Source organism: Meriones unguiculatus, chromosome 6 (genome assembly GCF_030254825.1).
Source record: "Meriones unguiculatus strain TT.TT164.6M chromosome 6, Bangor_MerUng_6.1, whole genome shotgun sequence".
Lineage (NCBI taxonomy): Eukaryota > Metazoa > Chordata > Mammalia > Rodentia > Muridae > Meriones > Meriones unguiculatus.
Genome location: NC_083354.1, coordinates 21122062 through 21139716, shown reverse-complemented (window position 1 = coordinate 21139716; position 17655 = coordinate 21122062). Strand labels below are relative to the sequence as shown.

The 17655-nt window shown below is 45.8% G+C and overlaps 1 protein-coding gene across 4 annotated transcripts in view; it reads right to left on the bottom strand.

Moving 5' to 3' along the window:
• The window catches only part of Tln2 (talin 2), a 401812-nt gene that overhangs the window by 169849 nt on the left and 214308 nt on the right, over positions 1-17655 (bottom strand). For all 4 annotated transcript variants that reach the window (XM_060384836.1, XM_021638296.2, XM_021638297.2 and 1 more), the window contains 4 exons: positions 5152-5323; positions 2983-3080; positions 1169-1298; positions 62-214 (listed from right to left, as the gene is read on the bottom strand). In XM_060384836.1, coding sequence (XP_060240819.1) covers positions 62-214; positions 1169-1298; positions 2983-3080; positions 5152-5287 — 517 coding nt within the window. In that variant the 5' untranslated portion in view covers positions 5288-5323. The remainder of the gene's footprint in view (positions 1-61; positions 215-1168; positions 1299-2982; positions 3081-5151; positions 5324-17655) is intronic.

The window sequence follows — 17655 nt, the reverse complement described above, 5'->3', positions numbered from 1 at the left end:
GGGGGACCCAGGCCCCGGGGGACTGCACACCAGGCCGCTCACCACGCCCACAAGCACTTACAGTCATCGTCAGTGTGGAGTTTGGCCTTCAGCTTCTCCATCTTCCGCTCGTCGCGTAGCAACGTCCTGTCTTTTTTGAGCGTACCTGTCCCTTCCTCTTTCTTTTCTTCAATGGTTTCTTGGATTAGAGAGTATTCTTCATAATTTGTTATTCCTAAAAACAGAAACTGGGCTATAATTACACATGATCAAATCACTATCAACGTCCACTTAGGGCCTGGGCTACTGTAAGGCATCCATGTTGGCAAGCCACAGGCAGGGGGCCTTGCTCAGTTGAATGCCAGGGAGGTCAGACTCCACACAGCTCCAGCACAAACAGGTATCTTCAGGCTGGGAAGCCAGAGTCAAGGCTTTAGGTACAGTTTTCTCCACAAACACACCTACATAAACTCTCTCTCCTCTCTTTTTCTCTCTGTCTCTGCCTCTGTGTGTGTGTCTCTGACACCCTCTCTGTATCTCTGTCTCTCTCTCTGAGATTAAACCTAAAACATGAAAGAAGAGCGTCTACCACTGAGCCACATCCCAACAACTCCATGAATAGTCATTTATCTGTGAAATTAGTTATTTGGAGACATAGTCTCACAATGTAGTCCTATGTGGCCCGGAACTCACTATGTAGACCACGGTGGCACTCAAACCACGGAGACCTGTAGGCCTCCTGCTCTCAGGGATTAAAGAGCACCATGCTCAGACACCATTGATTTCTGAGAGCCACGGCATGACCCTGTCAAACAGGAAGTGTACAGAAGACCCACACCCTTCCGTGACAGAAAACCCAAGATCAGTTAAGGCTTCTCTCATGCAGCACTTGAAGGGCTTCCTATGGTAAGAGGCAGGGGTGGTCTCTGGAGAGACTGGCAAAAACAACACGAAGTGAATCTGTGATAGTCCCACTGGCTCTTACTGTGAGAATTCACAAGAAGGCGGCCATGAGTGGGGAAGGGTGAATTGCACTATTAAGACATCATTTCCAGTGAAAAGCTCTCAAGCATGGCTCAGTGAGAAGTTTTATGCCAGTTGGGGAGCCCAGGCAAATGGAGAGACCGAACTATCTTGGGTTAATACTGCAGGGCTGGCTGTGGCCAAGGGGCCAGGCCGTGCTGCTCACCTATCCTGCTGCAGATCGTGACCAGGAGCTCCCCCACCGTCTTAGAGTCATCCACCATCACTGTCTTCACAGAGCCATCCAACATCCGGATTTTCTGAGGCCTCTGCTTCTTCTTGTACTCCAAAATGTCCTAGACATATGCCACACACACAACACATACTGAGTTGGAAAATGCAACAGCACGGGACACTTTTCTTTGGAAATGAAGTCCCCAGAAAATGTCTACGTCTTCCTTTGTCTAATTTTTTTTTTCTTTTTGAAAGCCTTCCTAAGTATTCATGGGAGTGCCGCTAATCCTAGCACACAGAATTCTGAGAGGTAGGTAATGACTTTCATGAGGACTATGGAAATCTCCCGTAATAAAATTGCCCTCCAAGAAGGAATACTTGTAACTCAGAATAACTAAAAACCTCTTTCTCTACAGTGAAGATGGCTACACGCCCCAGCGGCTGGCAAAGCACAACAGTAGCGACATGGAGGAGAGGGCAATTTTTCAAACAATGGAAATGGAATCTGCAGTCATGTGTTATCATCAGAAACAATTTACTGCCCCCATACACAAAATGAACATTTATTTTTAAGATGTTACTTTAGATTCTTTGCTGTATGTATTTACTATACATGTAGTCTACATAATGAAAGACATAAATAATAGAAGGCTTCATAGTAGGTGTGCATCGAAGCAGGGATAGTTTAACAAGACTGCAATGAAACAGGACAGTGGTTAAGATTTAAAAAAAAAAAAAAAAGGAATGAGGTTGGGGGTTACTTCAAAATAGAAGACCTCTTTTTCGTTATAATTCTTAGAAACTACAGATGCGGAGAAGAAGTACCACAAAATTAACTCAACATTCCATTCTTGCTTTGTGGACTCCTGGCCAATCTGACAAGCCCACTTCATCCGGCACACAATGCCCCATGGTCTTGCAAGTCAAGGGGGACAAATACTCCCCACGTCCTCACTCATCATTGAAACCACAGAGCTAACTTTTGTTACTGTCACGGTGAGTTAGTTAAGAGGCATCTCCACTTCAAGTTTCTTTTTTAAAAACAAGCCCTGGGCAGGCTTAGGGCATCCCTGCCTTCCCCTGTAGCCAGTTTCTAACCCAACCCAGGAACGCTTCATATCCACTCAAGGAAGATAATGTAGCTTATCTCTCACAACTGCCAAGCCCAGCTTTGGCGTGGAGACATGACTCGGCATACTAAACATAAACTGTTTCAATCCCTCTGCTGAATTTCAAGAACTCCAATGGCCAGAATCTTCTCACCAGCCACATAGACTCACTATGTGAAAATTATTAATAAGAAGCTCTTAGATTAGAACACTGTCCCAGTGTGGGTTTCCACAGTTGGTTTTCTCATTGCTAAGCAATGAGAAAATAGAACCAGTGGACCAGGAAGGCGACTCAGCAGGTAAAGGTGCCTGGCATCAAAGCTGTTTAGTTCTTGGGACGGAAGGAGAGAACAAACTCTTGAAGGTTGTTTTCTGGCATCTTCACACACGCCGTGAAATACACAAATCCATATACACAGACACACAATAAAGAAATGTTCTTTAAAAGAGTTTTAAAGATGGGGCTCAGGAGATGGCTCATCGGTTAAGAGCACTGTCTGCTCTTCCAAAAGACCCAGGTTTGATTCTAAGCACCCACATTGTGGCTTACAATAGTCTACAAATCCAGTTTCAGGGTGATTGAATGCTCTCCATGGGTATATCCAAGAAAGTATATACAGACACACATCACCCATACACATGAAAACACATACATTTAGAAAAGTAAAAAGAAAAAAGGAGAGGACCAATAACATACCCCATTCCGCAGCATGTAGTAATCCAGTGTCCGACCTGCTTCGAGCCAAATCCCTTTCCTGGGGTCTTCATCAGAGAGAAACAGCCCGTAGTCAGAAGCTGAAAAGTAAACAGGGAGAAAAGAGGAGGCCAAGTGGGGATAAAGACATCACTGGCCCAAGCGCACTGACTCAGCATGGAGGACTCTCTTGTCCATCATCAGAGAGACCTGCCTCTTACCAACAGCCCAGCATGTCTCACTCCCACTGGAACAGCCTGGAAGGAGCCTCCCAGCAGAATCCATGACCACAGCAAGGTTCATGCATATGGACCAGTGGGCTGGAGATACACCTACAGTGTAGAGAATCATCAGGAGCAGAGCTGTCTCCAGGGCTAACTGAAGCTGGCTTCGTTTTCTAGTCCATGTTTTCATGGACTCATTTAGCAGGGTACCCACAGGGAATAAGACAGCCCTGAAAAAATGGAGGCAGTAACAACCCGAGTTCAGGGTCACTGAGGCAAAGCAGAGAAGATGGGCCATAGCAATAAAACATGTTATAAAAGATTGGTCTAGGGGCTGGAGAGATGGCTCAGTGGTTAAGAGCACTTGCTGTAAGGTCCTGAGTTCAATTCCCAGGAGACATGATGGCTCACAACCATCTATGATGAGATCTGGTGCCCTCTTCTGGCCTGAAGGTGTACAAGCAGGCAGAACACTGTATAAAAGTAAATCCTTTGGGGAGGGCGGGGGTGGGGGGGGAGATTGCTCTACAGAGTAGTGGTGAATGCTCTGCAGCCTTAGCCTTAGGGAAAATGAGTCAGGAAGTCTAAGCCAGCCTGTGCTACATGATGAAAACCTTATAGCAGGGTTTGAAAAAAGCAACAGGTTATTTAGGACTTCCTTATGGAGTGAAGCTTATGTCACCAAAGACCTCTTACTCCAATGTGGGACATTGATGAGGCCTGGGCAGGAGAGGAGTGCGGTCATTTCACACCTGGACTCCCCTCTTCTTAGTATGTGAGGGGTGGGGAGGGGTACACATGCATGTCCTTGCAGGCCAGAGGTCAACGTCAGGCATCTTTCCTCAGGGTGCCTTCCACCTTGCTCACTTAGATAAGGTCTCTCATTAGCCTGCTGTTTGCTGACAGCTAGGCTAGGCTGACACAGGCCCCTGGGATCCTCCTGTTTCTTCTTCACCAGTGATGATATTTCAAGCTTGCGCAGCTTTTGGGGATCAATTTCAGACCCTAAAACTTATGTAGCAAGTACCTGACTGACTGAGCCATCTTTTCTTTAACGTAACTGGGATCCTTGGAGCTCTTCAAAAGGGTAGTGTTCCCACAACACCTCAGGAAGGCACTTGTGAGTCTTTAGAGGCCTTCCCCAGAGCTTGTATCAATTCAACCCAAAGAAACCCTTAACAGTTTCAGAAAACAATAAAAAAGAAAAGCATCAGAGAGCCTGAACAGGCAAATCTTAGGGTCAGACAGGGACTGTCAGCCAATTTTTATTTCTGGATAATTTAGTAAGTTCTGGACTCTGTGGGTACCAGCACTCACACAAATACAAACTCACATGAAGAGATACACACGTAGACATAATTAAAAATAAAATCTTTAAAAAATTGAGATAAAACTCATGAAGCTCCTTCAAAGGGCCTACACTGTTAGACTTTTACACAGGGCTGAGGCTACATGGAGTCAGTACGTGTCAGGTGAAGATGTTACCCTTCATTTGGCCAATGCAGTGACAATGCAATGCAGGGATGTGTAAATTGCAGAGCAGGATGTTCACCTGAGGAGGGCCAAGATAACAGGCATTTCCATATGAGATGAAGGGTCAATGTCAATGAGGTCACTGGTGATAAAGGCATATTCTTATCACAGAGTAATGTAAGAAGGCATTTCATTTAAAATTGGATCCCCACCCCCAGCCCTCCAGATAGGGTTTCACTATATAATACATATAATAGGACAGCCTGGAACTGCCTAGGTAGATTAGCCTGGCCTTGAACTCAGGAGATGCGCACCCCTGATTCTGCCTCCCAGAATGCTGAGATTACAGAACTGAGCCTCCGTGCCTGGCTTGAAACAGAGATGATTTAAATGGTGCCTACATGTGTCCCTTTAGCTACAGAGTTGAGGGACATCCAAACACATTTTCAGAAGCCAAGGAATAACCATGACCCACCTTGACCCGTCTGTGCTTCGGGCACTCTCTCGCGAATGACTCGGCAGGCATCATACACAGCTGTAGACGGCTCAAACTGCATGGTCTTCACCACATTGCAGTGACGGACACAGATCTTTAAGGACAGGGCCACCATTTTCACAGATGACTGGATGGGTTTCACCTAGAGAGTCTAGAAAACACAAGGAGACAAGCCTTGATGCAGGGGAAAAAAAATTAAGCTGAGTTCTTAATCCGGCTCCCCTCTATAAAGTCATTCACATTGCTGTCAGAGACAGTGTAAGCACTGAGCGTAATAATGTGTTAACATGCCTAAATTTGAGAAATGTCAACATATTCTCCTCCACGAACAACAGCAATGATTATCAAGAGTTAGCCCCAAGCTGAATGGAGGCACTGCAGCCTATGCTACAGTTGGGCTGCCAATAGGACAGAGGACTTGGAAATGGCTGACACTTCCCACCACCACATCAAGGTTTTCAAAGCCATCTATAAAGCTGCTGCCAGCTCTCTTTTTGCAGGCAAATTTCAGGAGCTCTGACCACTTTCAGCCCACAGTTTTTAAGCGCTAGAGATAACTGGGAAAAGTCTTGCTGTGTTGCAGATAGCTTTATGTATGCCTGTGCCCTGAGGAACGTGGACAGTTGCAGGGTTTCCCAAACCCCTGAGATGTCCCAGCATGGCTCAAAGCTAAGAAAGAGTCAGTGGAGACGGACATGACGTTCAATGTCATCATGGAGTCTGTCATGAGATGCAGCAGAGAGGAAGGGATGGCTAATCTTTTCCTGGGGGAAAGAACTAAGCATCCTTGTAGTGGTAGAACCAGAGAGGAGAAAGAGGTGTCAAAGTAAACATGGGAAAAGCCAGTGGCCAAAGGAAAGCTAGTTCAGATCAGATGAGGTGAAGGGTGAGGACAATGGAGTCCAACAGCTTGGAGTTCTCTGCCAACACAGGTAACACAGTTTAGTAAAGGGTGGGGCCAAAACTTAAGAGGACAATAGGGTCAGGAGTGAGAAGCAGGAGAGGGATGGCTCAAAGGGTACCAACACGTCTCCTATGCAGGCTTGCTGGGAAGCAGACAGAGCAATAAGTAGAAGTTTCCATCTTATGTGGATAAGCTTTCATCCAGCAGGGTGCCACCTGTCCTATCAGGAAGCCATACACACAGGAGTCTGCCTCCTGATCATCCTAAGGACAGTTCCAGGGCACCTAAGTGCCCTCCCTCACGATATACCATCTCAATTCTGGGCCCTGCCCACATAGCTGCCTCTCAGTCTATTGGAGAGGAGAGGGTAAGTAGACAAGGCATTTGGGTTGGGAGCCTGCTCTCTGAGTTCAGTCCCAGGCCAGGAGTGACTTCTGTGCCAGATATTTCCCTGCCTCCGCCCTTCAGGCAGCAGGAAGAAACCGGTACCCATGGCCAGCTTTCCCCATCAGCTTTTCATGCTTCCTCCTCCTAGCATCCCAGGAGGAAGGGCATGGAATGCAGGAAGCTCTTTCAGTGCAAGGCAGAAGCTCAAAAGAATGAGGACCAGCAGAGGTCATAAGGGTCCTGTTCTGAACCATTCAATCACCCTGAAGAACTACTTAAAGAGGAGCACCATTCTTATTCAAGAACACATCATAAGAGATATCCTTCCTCAAAAAGACAAGCCTTTGTTCCAGGGCACTGTGCATAGGCCCCAAGACTAAAGAGGGTCCAACATGGTTCTTATTCCTGGCTCCTTAATTTACTGTGATTCAGTTTCCCCAAATGAACAGGACTAATCATTCACTATACAAGAATCTGTGCATGTGTGTAGACAGGGTATATATGTTTATGTGTATGTTCATGTGTGTTTATATGTGTGAAAGCCAAGGACAACATTGGGCCTCTTCTTCGATCGTTCCTCACTTTAATGCTTTAGGACAGTCTCACACTGAACCTGGAGACCAACCATTCAGCTAGACTGGCTGGCCCGTGAGCCTGGGATCATCCTGTCTCCACCTGCCCAGCACTACGATTAGAGCTGTGTGCCCCCAACGCCTGGCTTTTTTACATGGGTGCTGGAAATCCCAAGGCAAATGCTTTTGTGGCAAACACTTCATCAACTAGGCCCCCCACCCCCAGCCCCTTCCTGGGAATAATTTAAAGATACAATGTATTTACATAAAGAAATGCATTTTAAACAATTACTCACATGTAAGGACTAGGCTTTTACTATCATTTAACGTGCTCACTCACATGGTCAAAGCCTGGATCTGAAACCAAGGCACATGGGTGATTTACACATCCTGACAAGGCCTGCAGCAACAAGCTAGTTCTCACGCCACTCTTAAATGAGCAAGATTCTTGCAAAGTGGACATTTGTTGGCATTAAGTGCTGGGCTTTACCCCTCGGCAAGGAGAGGGGATTGAAGCATTTATCAGTTTTAGAGATGTTAACGGAAGATGAGGATTTGAGCTGTCTCCCTGGATCTCCTGAACAAATGATGCACCTCAAACAACCTTCGATTCATGCTACTTCCCTACCTGGCTATTTTCCTGAGTGACTGACTGCATTCCTGTATCCTAAGCCCATTTTAATGACATACACTTGGAATGGAGAATGGGTGATTGGGCTTCATTTTCAGACTTAGCTGCACAAAAGCCCACAGCCAAAGCCACGTAAGAGTTTCTGCAGCTCCTATTCACGGCATTGCCTTTTGCTCCGGTTTGAGTGTCTATTCTCATACTGATCTTAAATGTTTTGTGTGTATATTAAAAGGCACACAAACTCATAACATTTCCTTCATTTTTCTTTTAATAATTTCTTCCCACTCTGATGATACTTTGCTCTCATTATATGGATAAAGGTCACTTGGACCACCACAAAATACCTTCTATGCCATCCGTTATATAAGATGAGCCACTGGAAACAGCAGTGAGATGTAGATATTAAAACAAAAACAAAACCACACCCCAAATCCAGAGAGCTGTATGCAGCCGAGCATCTTCCTGTCCATCCAGGGATAAGCAAACCCATCTCTAGCCAGGGATCTCCAAGAGAAACACCACTGGTCAAGATGAGCAGCTATCCCTTGGATTTATGCCTCACAAGTCAGGACCAAGAGGCATTCCGCCCCATCTTGCCTTGTTAACTGTCCATGCAGAACAAGTCCCAGTGCCTCAGTCTCCTTCTCCAAAAAACAGAGAAAGAAGAAAAAAAGAGGATCTCTCAGCGAGAATTCAATGAGTCAAAGGCACACGAATAGTGCTGAGTAATTCTGTTATTAAAATTAGCCTTGGGTGCCATAGAAATGCCGGAAGCACCCTACTGTGTTCGGCTAGCACAGAGGCTGCAAAGTTCATCCTAGTGTTTATGCTCTACTCCAGAAGAGGGGAGCAAAGGCAGACATTATTCCTGTCCATGGCAAGCACCTTCTGGTAAGTCCTAGACTCACTGCACAGATCCAGTGCTCAGCCTCACGCACAGTCTTCCCTACATATCCCAGGATCTAATGGGGAGAAGAACAGCTGGGCATTTGTGGAGAGGCTGAATCTTAGCACCTAGGTCTTAAGAGATACCCAGATTCTCACATCCAAGAGCTCAGGAGGCAAAACAAACAAACAAACAAACAAACAAATAAACAAAAACAGTGCCCTCTATAGGGCAGGGCTGGCATCATAACTGGCTTCAGCTCAGTGTCACTTAGCTGTGGAGCCTGACCAGAAATATCCTACGGCAAAGCAACTTGGGAGGTCTGCATCTCTACCTGTAAAATGGCAAGACAGGAGAGCCAGACAACCTCTAATCACTGAGACTCTGCCTCTCCAGGAGAGGGAGGACTGGATACTATGCTCATCCATTCTTGACTGTGACCCAGGGGACTGCTGCTTTTCCAACTATGGATGGTGATACTCATGCCCCTTCTTCACATCTGCTGCTTGTTCTGGAGGTAATGTAGCCAGGGCTGACAGCTCCATGCATCTCATAACCAAATGTCAACATAAAGACGAGCTTTTACAAGGTCAGCCTTCATCTGTACTTACAGATTAGATTTCAGTGAGCACGTCAGCTCTCTCCGAGCGGAGTCAAGGGAAGGGCTTCCATTTCTTGGAAAGCTTACCTGCATCTCTATAAAGGAAGAGACAGGTGGCTTCTTTGCCAAGGAAGAACCCACCACACACCAGGGCTCTGCTACCCAGGGGTGCTGACAGGTGTGAAATGAGCAGAAGCCAGTGGGTTAATAAAAATCCTAGTTACGGGGCAGCTCTCATAACACGTGGGCTACCACTGTGATGCCTGCCCACTCCCAACCCAGCAGTAAGCACCTATACCATGGTTGTGGGGACACAGCTGCCATCAGAGCACCATCACCCCTCTTGGCTTCTGAGAACAAGGGTTGAGTCCAGCTTTGAATCTCTCAGATACTGAAGATCTCTGAAATTAGTATGTATTCCATGGAAAGATGTAGGCGGGCTTTTCATGTCTTATTTTGGTTGCTGTTTACAGGAGCATGGGCACTTGACACTATTGGAAAATGTTCACTTCTTTCCCCTGGCAACCATCAGCGCACCTCTGGATCTTCAGAGGAGGGCAGGTCCTCGTGAAGCCCTTCTCTGTTCATGACAGTACGGGCAGGCCCAAATCTTGCACAGGTAAGCACACCTGCTATGAGTTAAAGAGTGCAAAGGCCAAGACATGCCCAAAAGGCGGGCTTCCACAGTATTCCACATCTTCCTCTGGTTCTTGGATTCATTCTGCCCATCTTCTGTGAAGCTCCTTGAGCCATGGATGAGGTCCCATTTCAGGTTGAACATCCAACAGTCACTTACTGTCAAAACTTTGAACAGCTGTTTCTGCTGTTACAACTGTCTACTGCAAAAAAACACTTACCTGACAGCAGCCCTGATGTATGGCTACACACATAGGTACCTACAGGAGGCAATCTCATATAGGCATGGTGTCCACCCCAGGAACAGGAGCACTCGCTTGCTTATCACACCCCATCACTTCCCCAGCCGTGAACTTCTAACCATGTTTGCAATGAGCATTACTTCCCCTCTGTGCAGCTGACTCAAATCCCACCAAGACGTCTCTATCCACAATAATTCAAAGGCTCAAGGATAAGCAGGCTGCCAACATCCTTCAGGCCAAACTACATCCACGCACCTAAAACCCAGTTCAAGGACCACAGAGCCTCAACCTCATGCCTCACAAAATGAACTTAAATAAAATAATAAAAAAATCAGGAACGAACAAAGGTTGAACAAGTCCAATTCATGAACAAGTCCTCGAGGAAGGACAAGGAGCAGAGATACTGCTCCTGGTCACACCCACCATGGAGAAGGGCTCAGTGTTGATTTAATGCAGAAGTGCAGGCAACCTGGCCTTTCTAACTCCAGTAGGAGAATTAAAGACTGCCTTGAGTGTGGAATATGGAGGGAGGGAGAAAGATGTTGGCATCATTTTACCACTTCCAGAGAAAGAAACCATCATCTTGAAGTCAAGAGACTTTATCAAGGTCACAGCGCAACCAAGTCACCCCGTGAGTAGAGAGGGCTATCCATGCAGCATGTAGTCCTCTAAGGATTCCCCCAATACGCCCTCCCAATACCCTTGGCTCTGACGCTGATACCTGGGAGTCCATCATGAAAGTGGACAGCGCTCACAAAGATGTGTTCCCAACTCTGCCCGACTTTAAACGCACATATGTGCATCTGCCTCCATCAGTGTTTCCGAATGCGCACTTCAGACTTTGGCAAAGCGGCTGAGCTGCCCTTTATCATGAGGAGACTCTGCAGATGGATGTATTAGTAGGCTACAGAAAAAGATAGAACCCTGGAGGAGGGGAAGATCCAGAAGATCCGGCAGATCTGCTACAGGGAGGGAATGAAAAAGGAACAGAGGCTTCACATATATGTAGCTTTATCTCAGTGGTTCTCAACCCCTCTGGGGCCACATAGCCCTTTCACAGGGGCCACATGTCAGATTTCCTGCATATCAGGTACTTATATTACGACTCATAACAGTATCAAAATTACTTTTAAGAAGTGCAGTGGAAATATTTTTCTTGTTAGGAGCTACCACCTGAAGAGCTATACTAAAGGGTCACGGCATTAGGAGAATTGGGGACCACTGCTTTGTCCTCTCCCAGGAGATGATTTTCAGTGCCTACAAGACGTTGAAATGTAGGAGTATAATGCTCAATACTGACTGTCAGCTTGACAGGACCTACCTAGGAGACAAACCTCTGGGCACATCCATGAGGGAATTTCTATATTGTTTTATATGAAATGGGAGACCCACTCTAAATGTGTTTGGCACCATTCCAAGGGCTGGAATGAATAAAAAAGAGAAAGTACTTGAGCTGAGCACCAGCACAACACAGATCTGTCTGGAGCCCAACTCAGGATACAATGTTACAGAGTGGTTAGCTGCCCAGAATCCTATTGCCATGCCTTCCTGGCCATGATGGCCTATACCCTTAAACTGTGAGCCCAAGCAAACGCTACTTTTCTTAACTTGATTCTTTTTAGGCATTCTATTGTAGCAACAAGAAAAGAAAGTAATGCAAGAGGCGACCAGCCGGATCCACCTGGAGAGTCCCCCCACTCAGATGGTATGGGCATGTGTTTAATTCCTGAACAAGGGTCTCCGTATTTCAGTGTGTGTTCTTGAAAGGTACCGCTCTCTTGCCCAGTTCCTGAAATCCTTCCTACCCAGAATCCAGCTTTGCTACCATTGACTATTCTTTCCACTGCTGCAATGAGGGAAGTTCAGCTCCCTCCTCCGGCTCTCAGGGCAGCCCACTGTAACTCTTGCTTCAGCTGTGGCACTCCTGGGTTACCACAGAAACTCACAGGCTCATCACATGATGTCCCTTTGTACTGAACAGCTGCACAGCACTCTGGAGTAGAAATTGTTGTTGGATGCTATAGACAAGATAGAAAGTGACAGAGATCCTCCTCCCAATCTCCCTCTCTAGAGCACATGCAGAGGATCTGGGAAGATAAGCGAATTCCTAGGCAGTGTGAGAAATGTACTGTCATTCTCGTCAGACCACTAAGAAGGCTCTGCGGGCTTCCCGGAAACTCACTACTCGGCTTTGACATTCAAGACAGCAGAATGAATCATCCACCCTTCCCATTCCTCTTGCAGTCTACCTTCTGGGTTCACCTGCTCTTTGCTGATTTCTCCCTCAGCAAAGGCTAAAGAAGGAATCAACTCGGATTTTGAATTCTCTTACACCTTAACTTGTTCAGATTTTTGACAGCAGGCTGTTTTCAAAAGCAAGTATAATTGAAAAAAAAAAGTAAAAGAAAAAAGCACCATGAAGGTCAAAACCAGAAGAACCGTGAATTGCTTAGCATGCACTGGGTGAACTGGACTAAAACTCTTCCCCATCGTTTGGTGTCCTTGGATGCTTTGTGATGTCTCGGGACGGCAGATTTCCATGCTGCCAGCCATGCAGACAGCTTTGTCTTATAGCGCCCAAACTGCGATGACCATACCACACTAGTCTTTGCTTGGAAAACACAGAGCTCTGTTCTACAAGGTCTGGGAGAAGGGTCCATATTTTCTAGATTCATCACAGGGGGGATAGAGTGAATGGCTGCACACAATACCCCCCTCACCACCCAAGAAAGATCTTTCTTATACTCGCACGTAATCTAATGCCAAGCCGTGTTGGTCCCTGCTGAAGGACATCTGCTACAGCAGCCTGATTGCCTGATTTCAATTGTAAAGTGATGGTGCGAGTTGATGTGATCACATGTAATTTCACATAAAAAAAAGCTGAAAGAACCCCCCCCCACACACACACACACACTTCCCAGTTCTGGTCTCTTTCAACGAAAGGCTGCAAACCACACATCACTCACAAAGGCAATAGGGCGTGGCTTTTGCAAGAAGGAATTTTGAGGAATAAAGGGAAGAAAATTAAAGACATAGTTTTGCTATTTACTTATGTTAATCTATTAACCACATATCGGAAGAGCATTCCTGTTGGAGACTTGATACAAAAATCTGAAGCTGAACTAGATCAAGGAATGTGAGTGACTGTGGTGGATAATACTGACTGTCAACTTGACAGGATCTAGCATCCCCTAGAATATGCCTGGTCATCTCTGTGAGGGAATGGAGACTGGGTTACCTGAGGTGGGAAGAGCTACCCTAACAGTGGGAGGCAACATTCCCCGGTCCCAGACTGAGTGAAGACAGCTGAGAGTCTCTCCCTTCTTCCTGGCTGCACGGGCACTGTGAACCCACTACCTCATGCAGTATCAGATGCAGCTTCCGCCATGTTGTATCCTCGCACTGTGAGATAAAGTAAACCTTTCTCCCTTGAGTTACTTTCATCACAGCAAGGAGAAAAGTCATTGACCGTTTCACTCCCATAGCCTCAAAGCCTAGGGGCAGACTGTCATGTGACCCATCCAACCTTCTTGAACTGGATTAAATTTCCCAAATGACTCTTTTTATTTTCTGGCCCTTCCTGCAGAACCACCCCATCTTATACTCCAACACTGGAAGGTTCCAGTAAAATTGTACCTACGTTAAAATGCTCCCTTTCTCAGACTCGGGAACTATTCCGCATCGCTCTTCATAGGCTACCATGTCAGCCTTTTCATCTGACACATACCTGGGGAAACTAAAGAGGTCTCATTCCAGAGGTTTCAGCCCACAGACAGCTGCATGCTCTGCTCTAGGCCTGTAGCAGGAGCTTCCCCATTCTTTAGAGGCTGCTCATCTCACGGAAGCCAGGAAGCAGAGAACAGGCTAGGCCAGAGCCAACATGTGCAGTTCAAAGACACCTCTAGCAACTAAGATCCTACCATCAGTAGATTAAATCACTGGTTAGGTCAAAGTCTGGGTTCTGGTTCCTCTGCAGCCCTCACCACAGATACGCCCAGAGGCATGCTTAACATTCTTGTTCCTCTCAATCCACTCAGGTTGCTAATGAAGATAGGTGAATCTGTCATAATTTCCCCATTTCCATAATGTAGGAACACTAATAAGAGCGTATATTAGAACACTGCAAATAATAGCAGGGAACATACATGAGACCATATATAGCTGGCAGTGATTCTTTACCAAGCACACAGATTCTAACACACAACTGCTAAGGGGTTGGACTTTGCCTAAGGGGGCTAACCAAAACATAGTAGCTTTGTAAGCCCGTCAAAAGTATGCTGTCTAAGTAGGAGGGGACGCGCAAAAAACACAGCACTTGTGTTAAGAAAGCAGTGAAATGGGAGAGGTATGTATTATTAATGCTGTTATTAATAATTGAACTTGCACTTGGTGAATTACAGAGTAATCGCACACTTACCTAATGACTCAGTGAGGTCCGATTTATCGTGGGTAAAGCAGGCTTAATAAAAGGTAAACACAGAAGACTTAGACCCAAGTCTGCCTGAATTCAGAAGTCTGTGCCTGGCCCGACTCCAACTACAGATGCTGACATTTTGACACATCTCCTTTGGGTTTTGTCTATTTTTAGATAGTTGAGAAAATGCATTCTATACAATTCTGTATAATAATCATTTCCCACAGTGTTGTAAACTCTGTAGAAAATTTTAATAGATATATAATATTGCAGTGAAATATCCCATAATGTACCAAGCTATATTTGTCTTTGTGTACACTAGCTATTATTTAGGTTTTCACACTCATAAATAAGGCGATAGTAGGCTTTTTCATTTTAAATATCTTCTGTTTCTAATTTCAGATTTTTTTGTAAGCTAACCATCTAAATATTTCCCCCTCTTCCCCACATCAACATATCTTGAGAGAAGCCCAAAACAGACTGATACCACCCACAGAAGCAAAGGTATAGGAGACATCAGTTTGCATTTTGAGTTATAGGATAGCTAAATGAATATGTATTAGCAACTGGGCAGCCAAAAATCAATCCAGGTTTTATAGTTTAATCTATGCTACAGAATAACCCTGCTATCCAAGGCTCAGGATATAAGGAACCAGAACAAAAAAGAGAATCAGCAAAGAAATGAATAGGAGAAAAAAAAACATCTGGAATGGTCCATAAACCAGATTTACATGAGCAGCAAAGAAAAGATAGATGCTCAACATAAATTTTAAAAATATATGTCAAGCTGTAGAAATGACAGAAGAAAGGACTGGATCAGTTTTCCCTGTAAACAGCTGTGTGACATGACTGGTAGGTATCAATATTCTAACCCAGTAAGCACAAGTTTCCAGGACTGCCCACCAGATTCCACCATGACACATGGAAGGACTGATGGGGTTGCCATTTATCTTGGTCCTAATAAATGAAGCCAGATCAAAAATCTTGCCAAATTTGTCAGTGGATTATGGCCAAGATTTACATTATGAATAACAAAATCCGTCATAGTTAAGTCTATATGTGTTGATTTGACTTTATCACAAATCGAGGGAGTGCTGGAGAAGTGGCTCAATGGGTAAGAGTAGTGACTGCTCTTATAAAGGACCTGAGTTCAATTCCCAGCACACATACCCAGAGGCTAACAACTATCGGTAGCTCCAATTTCAGGGCATCTGATGCTCTCTTCTGACCTGCTTGGGCACCAGGCATACATATGGTGCGCAGACTTACATGCAAGCAGGACACCCACACACATAACATAAACACAGATGAAACTTTCAAAAAGCAAAACAGAGAAAAGCTTTAATCAGAAGACCCTTCTTGCAATGAACAATGGTGAGTCCAAAGAGTCAAGACTGCCCAAGACTCGGAGAGCAAGGACTGATACGGGCCCAGCTCTAAATAAGACAACAGCGTAGAAAAGGGCGCAGGGAAGATGCCAGAGTGAATGGCTCAAAAGAGAATCCCACCCTCCAGACTCCAAACAAACAATGCAATTATCAGCTCCCAACAATGGCCCTTACCTGCACTGGGCACAGACAAGATCAGGCCCATCAACTGTCAAGGAACAGGGAGGGGCTTGCAGGGCCCTACCCTTTATCTCTAAGCTATTGGCTATCAGTGGGTTCTGGGACGGGGAGTCACTGCCAGACTGAGCTCACCAACCTCACATGGATAGCTATCCTGATGGCTTCCTTACAAGATAAAACCTATGTTCTATAAAGGGACAGGAAAGAAATTGGCTCTACAGGATGGCTTACTAGATTCAGCACAACCACCTCAAATTTCAGATGTATCTAGAGCCCTGGGAGGGAAGACTGAGAATCCGTTGCTATGGTGACGGCAGCCGAGAGGTGAGAAGCTGGCAGCTTCAGGGGAATGAGCAGATAGGGTGAGGCTGTTCTTGCACTAAAGGGGCGTCAGCCTTCACAGCAAACACATGTCCTGCTCGGAGCCAGACACTGTCATCTGGAGACTTACCCTCTGTGAGCCCCAATGTGGGTGGACAAGAAAATCCACACAGCAAGCCAGGTGAGTCCAGAATGAGAGCTTCAGCGGGTCCCCTCACCACTGAGGTCTCTCTAAAGTCTGTATGACTCAAGAGTGAAAGCACGGCTCTGTGTCTCTCTGACTGGGAGCCCTCAAGGCTCCTGAAAGGACCCAAGATGAAGCTGGGACAGTGTGGACCTTCCCAGAGAAGACCCAGGTGGGTAAGATTTTGACAGACTAGGAGTGGCCTCCAGCATGAACAAGTTAGAGTCGTCCAACTTTAACCACAAGTGACACAGGTCCCAACGCACAAGAGTGCACCTCCAAGAACTGTTTATAACAAAGGAAGGACCTAAACGAAGCTGCTATCCTTGTTGAGAAGGCTGTGGTGACAAGTTTGCAAGTAAGACAGGACCTCTAATTAGAATTCTCAGAGACTCTGAGGCCGCACGATTAGTGTGCTCCAGTGGCCGGACCATAGCTATCAGGCGAGTTCTCCATCATCATCGCCATCATAAAAACAGCAGGTTCTTCTTAAATGACTTGCTATAACGCTATCAAGTATGAATAAAGATGGGTAACCATTTGCACGACAGAAGGCATCTTGACTTAAGTGAGAGTAAGAATATCATGGTCTGAGCATTTGTGGCCCCTCCCAATTCATGTTGAAACTTGATCTTGGATTTAACAACAGTGCAAGACAGGAGGGCTAAGGATGATTAGACCACAAGGGCAAAACCCTCCTGGAAGGACTAGCGCATTTTCAAAGGCTTGAGGAAAAAGTTTGTCTCTTCCATTTCTCTGCCACATAAGGACAGAGTGTTTATGGAGGAGGACCCAGAGACTAGGCACTATCCTGGGAGTGGGGTGCAGCCCTCAACAGGCAGAGTCCACTGGCCCCTTCACCTCTGACTTCACATTCTCTAGAACCATAGCTCTAGAGGAAGTGTTTTCTGCTCACAAGCTACCCAGCCTTGGATATTTCGCAAAAGCAGCACTAACAGATGAAAACACTCCTCAGTGCTTACATGCTGACTCCCATCAGTCTTTAAATCTGGGTCCTTCAGCAGTGATGGTCAAGAGCTCTGACCCACAAGGGCTCTGTCTCCTCCGTTATTATAGTAGATTTCAATCTTGTCGGGGTTTAATGTCATTTGGAAAGTTCTCGAAGTCTCAGTTGGT